Below are 4,450 nucleotides of genomic sequence, written 5' to 3'. Positions count from 1 at the left end.
GAAAGAGGCCAGTGAGCCTGGATCTACTTCAGCAACACTGGATCCCAGTCTTCTGGAAGATACAGCGAGCTTTTCATTAGGGAAGCTGATAGAAGAAGATGAAGAGACTTGTGCTTTGTTAAATAAAGTTGGGAAAATGAATGAGGAAAGTGTCTGCAGAAGGAAAGAGAAGCTGCAGACTAGGAAGGCAAGACACAGCTTAACACAGCCAAATTTAGCTCTGGAAAATGACCAAGCACAAAACAACGCCAGCTATCCTGCAGAAAGACAGATGAATTACTTTAAGAATCATCATTTATCTAATCGCAGAGGTGGCTCTTGTGCGAAAAAAATAATCACTAGGGAGACCATTTCCCCTGTGACTGGCTCCATATCAGAGGACCACACGTATTCTCCTGTATCCCATGAGGCTTTAGAGGCCATCCTACATACAGAAGGTGCACCAGTTCTGTTAGACAGTCTTGCATGCTCTGCTGTTGCAAGCCCCAGGTCAGGCGGCATGATGCACTCTATTGCTGCCAGTTCATCGTCAGACAAGCCAACAAGAGAGACAGAGGATGTTATAAACCCTGCCTTGCTAAACATGGCACTAAAGAGCCAAGCTGATATGTCTGCAGAAGAGATACTTGATTCAGCACAGAGGAATCTGCCTTCTGATTCTGCAGGGGAAGCTGAGAGACTGGAGCCCGGGGGACCTGGGGAGAGAACAGCAGGCAAGCCTCCTGCTGTGCCACCAAAAACAGAAAAGGCTCTGCGGCGGGCCAAAAAGCTGGCAAGCAGGAGAAAGAAAATGCAAGAGCAGCAGAAAAAACATCAGACCGAGCATACAGATGCTGTAGGGAGAAAGGCTTCTCATTCTGGACAGACACTAGCATATCCCTCACCCTTGGAATACTCTCCTCTCCATTCTGCCCCTCACTCTACTTTTACTCCCACAGAAACCAGTACAGGAGGACACTGTGGTGCATCAGCAATAAGCCCTTTACCCTCTTCAACTCAGCGTAAACTCCTCCAAGACCCTGACTCTGGCCAGTACTATGTAGTTGATTTACCAGCTGAAGTTAATTTAAAGACATTTTATGACCCAGAAACTGGCAAATATGTTCAAGTCTCAGTCCCTTCCTCGGAAGGGAACTTATACCAGCCCCCCTCTTCAGAAATTATGAATTCTCCTTATGCGTCCTACCCTAGAGTGCTCCCTTTACCAGCTTCATCTGTAGCAGTGCTGAAGTCACCTTCTCAGCTCTCCGAACCTACCTGGTTAATACCAGCTGTACCAGGAGAACCAGCTGAACTACCTGAAGATGACCAGCAGGATTACAGATATGCTGAAGCTGTGGATATCCAGCCCTATATTGAACCAGCCTCTTACCCTTACAGTCAAGATGCTGAAGAAACTCAAGTTCACTTACAAAAGAACATAAGCCCAACCCCAAATACTGACATAGTGTCCCTCACCAATTTAGATGATTTTGCTGCTGAAGGAGTATCTTGAAAACTGAAGTAACAAAATATGTCAGCTAGTGTTTTTAAGAACCATTTGGACAGACACATGCACACAAAAGCACATGCAGATTTGATGTTTGTACACCACTTTATGTCTGAATCTCATTGTGGTTTGGGTGGGAAGGAAAATGAAAGCTGACCACATTGAAAGATGCAAGGTGATGATCACTCTGAAGAAGTGTGAAATTGAGTAAGCACCAAATTATCAGTGAGATGAAGGGGCAATGCCAGCTGAACAAATAAATACAACAGTATGAAGCCACTGCTTGCTGCTGCTGCTGCTTTGCCATTATGATGGCTGGGATTGCCAAAGCAAGTGTCCTTTTACCCAGATGTGTTGCACGATATATGACACAAAGTAAAACCTATGAGACCATCCTGTCCATCCTATGAGACCTAGGACAGATGCCGCATCTACTGAACTTTCCTCACTCACTGCCTTTGAACTATATGGACAAGTAGAAAGCATATGGCTACGAATATGCCGTAAACCCAGGATTCATTTTTTGCACACACTGATTGCCCAGATGTTATTGACAAGAAGATTGTATACTGAATGCATAATACAACAGCCATGTCAAAAAACCTTTAAACAACCAGAATACAGTTGCAGCTGCTCTAGACTTCTCATATACTTTTGCAGTGCCCACTAACATGCTGCTGAATTCTTTATATTTCTTTATAATCTCCATGTAAGTTCTCTTAGAGTCAGGGGTTATTTATAATGCAGCTTAAAACTTCAACTTGATACTTGGCCTGAAATATTTTGGTAAGGAGCAAGGTTGAATGAAATCCCATAATGGTATTTAATTTTTTGTTAGGATGAGAAGACCTTTGCTTATTATAATCGAAGTGGGTGTTGTGTTGTTTTGTTTTGTTTTGAGGCTCCCACTGAAATATAGCACTAACTTTTAAAACCTGAAAAACTTTGTACCTAATTTTGGTCTTGTGAATTCTGTGATTTAAAAAAAAAAGAGATACCAAACATCCAAAGTATTAATTTCTAGAGAAGTGCTTCTTTGGATTACCACTTTTATATGAAAGATCTATATCAAAATATCACTCATCCTTGTGTAAGTTCTTTTTTATCATCATAGATAACGAGAGAACCTTGGTGAAAAGATGGAAAAATTGAATGTAATATGCCTGCTTATAAATATCTATATTTGGAGTATTGGTTTCCTTTTTCTCTGTCTCATTTTCATATTGTTTTCCCCAGTTAAAACTGAAGTGCAGGAGCTCTAAGGAAGAATTATACCAGTGACTTTCAGCCCGATTCACATCTCAGGCTGTTTTTACAGGATTGTTTTTGGTGAAGTGACTCTTGACTTCCTGAAAAGAAAGGGAAGAATCAGGCCTTTTGCTAATAAATGCAACATGGGGATGGGACACAGGAACCACCCCACTGTCCCAGTTTTAATATTTATGATAGAGTTTTTCTTCAGTAAATTCTGCATTTCCCAGGACTGAGGCTGCTCTCAGGACACAGACCAACACTTGGTGGTTTGGCTCCTTCCCTAACCTGAACTCAGCTCCCAGCCTTCCTCCATCCCTGACGAGAGCCGTGCTTTCAGAACCTGTCCTGAACCCATCAGGCACTTCCTTTCGTCAGTGCTATTTGCTAAAACATTTTCCACAGAGGGGCTAGGCAGACACTAATCTCTTCATTGATTTCAGTGAGGTTTGGATTTGGCCTTTAATGATTTTTTGAAGTCCCATAACAGTTTTCCCTGTTATGCAGAGTTGTGTCAAATTTGCCATGTTGTGATTTGGCAGGGACAGCTGTGGGGTGGAAATGGAGAAGCTTGTACTGGTTTGGTTTGGGTTTTGAGCACATTCAGCCAAATGCCCATATTTGAATAAATATTTATTGTTCAGTCTCCACCCTTGAAAGTTTTCAACACCTGACTGGGTAAAGCCCTGAACAACCTGGGCTGGCCTCAGAGCTGACCCTCAGAGCAGCAAGGAGGTTCATCCAGAGACCTCCTGAGATCTCTTGCAGCCTGAATTATCCCCTGATCCTATTCTGCAAACATTAAAATTTTTAAACCAACTTTGACTTGGAACTCATAAAATGCAGCCTCCCCTGGAAAAGGGTTCATTTTGAAAGGAATAAAAAAGAATTTGAAAATCAAGAGTGTTTCAGGAACAAGGATCAATTTTCAAGTTGTTAAATTAAGGGAAATGGCTCCTATTATGAATATTTTTCCTTTTTTTTGGTCACAAATATTTTGCTAAACTGACATGGTGCCATTGATGTTGCACTTCTCTGTTGCTGTCACTGTATACAGCATAACACTTGTCTAGTATAGAGCAGAATGTCATCTACATGTTAAAATGTAGACAAATAGATCTATTTAACTTTTCCATGCTACATTTAGACAGAACCTATGTAATCTGAAAGCCTAGCAGAGTGCACAAGCCATTTTTTTTTAGTTTGATATTACAAATTTAAATGCCCTTAACAGCCCCAAGTCAAGAAGTAGACAGGCTCTCAGAGGACAGGATAAAAGCATGCTTTCCAAGGGGAGACTCTGGCTACAAAGTATCTGTGCACAGATATAAAAGAAATGGTAATTAGATAAGCAAATTATACAACTGCGTTAAAAAAAAAATCCCTTTTGCTTGGTTAACTGTCATTTGTTTTGTAGATGTGCACACTTCTGCACCCTTTTTTTGAGGGCCTTCTTAAACTCTTATTGTGGAGAATGGGATCCTCCAATATACTACTTCTAGGTAGGAGAAGAAAGCAGAGCGTATTTTTCACTCTACTGTGACGGCAAACTGAAACGCGGGCATCTGAAAAGGAGCCACTCCTAACTTGGATACCTAACACAGTTCAAGTAGGACTTCTTTATTTTGGCCAATACTTTCTGCTAGCTTAAGGGAGCTGCGTTCACAGCGGACTGTGTCTCTAAACATGCCCATGTCCCAGATCGAGTTT

At 41.6% G+C, this 4,450-nt stretch overlaps 1 protein-coding gene across 1 annotated transcript in view; it reads left to right on the top strand.

Annotated features, from left to right (window-relative positions):
- LOC103914000 (chromosome unknown open reading frame, human C10orf71) overlaps positions 1 to 4,139 on the top strand; it is a 20,816-nt gene extending 16,677 nt beyond the window's left edge. The window contains 2 exon segments of the mRNA XM_009320607.1: positions 1 to 8; positions 10 to 4,139. The exon segment at positions 1 to 8 is cut by the window's left edge and continues 476 nt beyond it. Of these exon segments, the coding sequence (XP_009318882.1) occupies positions 1 to 8; positions 10 to 1,495 (1,494 nt within the window). The 3' untranslated portion in view covers positions 1,496 to 4,139.
- The last annotated feature ends 311 nt before the right edge of the window (positions 4,140 to 4,450 follow it).

This window comes from Pygoscelis adeliae, unplaced genomic scaffold (genome assembly GCF_000699105.1).
Source record: "Pygoscelis adeliae isolate BGI_AS28 unplaced genomic scaffold, ASM69910v1 Scaffold190, whole genome shotgun sequence".
NCBI classification, from domain to species: Eukaryota; Metazoa; Chordata; class Aves; order Sphenisciformes; family Spheniscidae; genus Pygoscelis; species Pygoscelis adeliae.
Note: the sequence above shows the minus strand (reverse complement) of the source record. Positions and strands in the feature narration are given on the sequence as shown.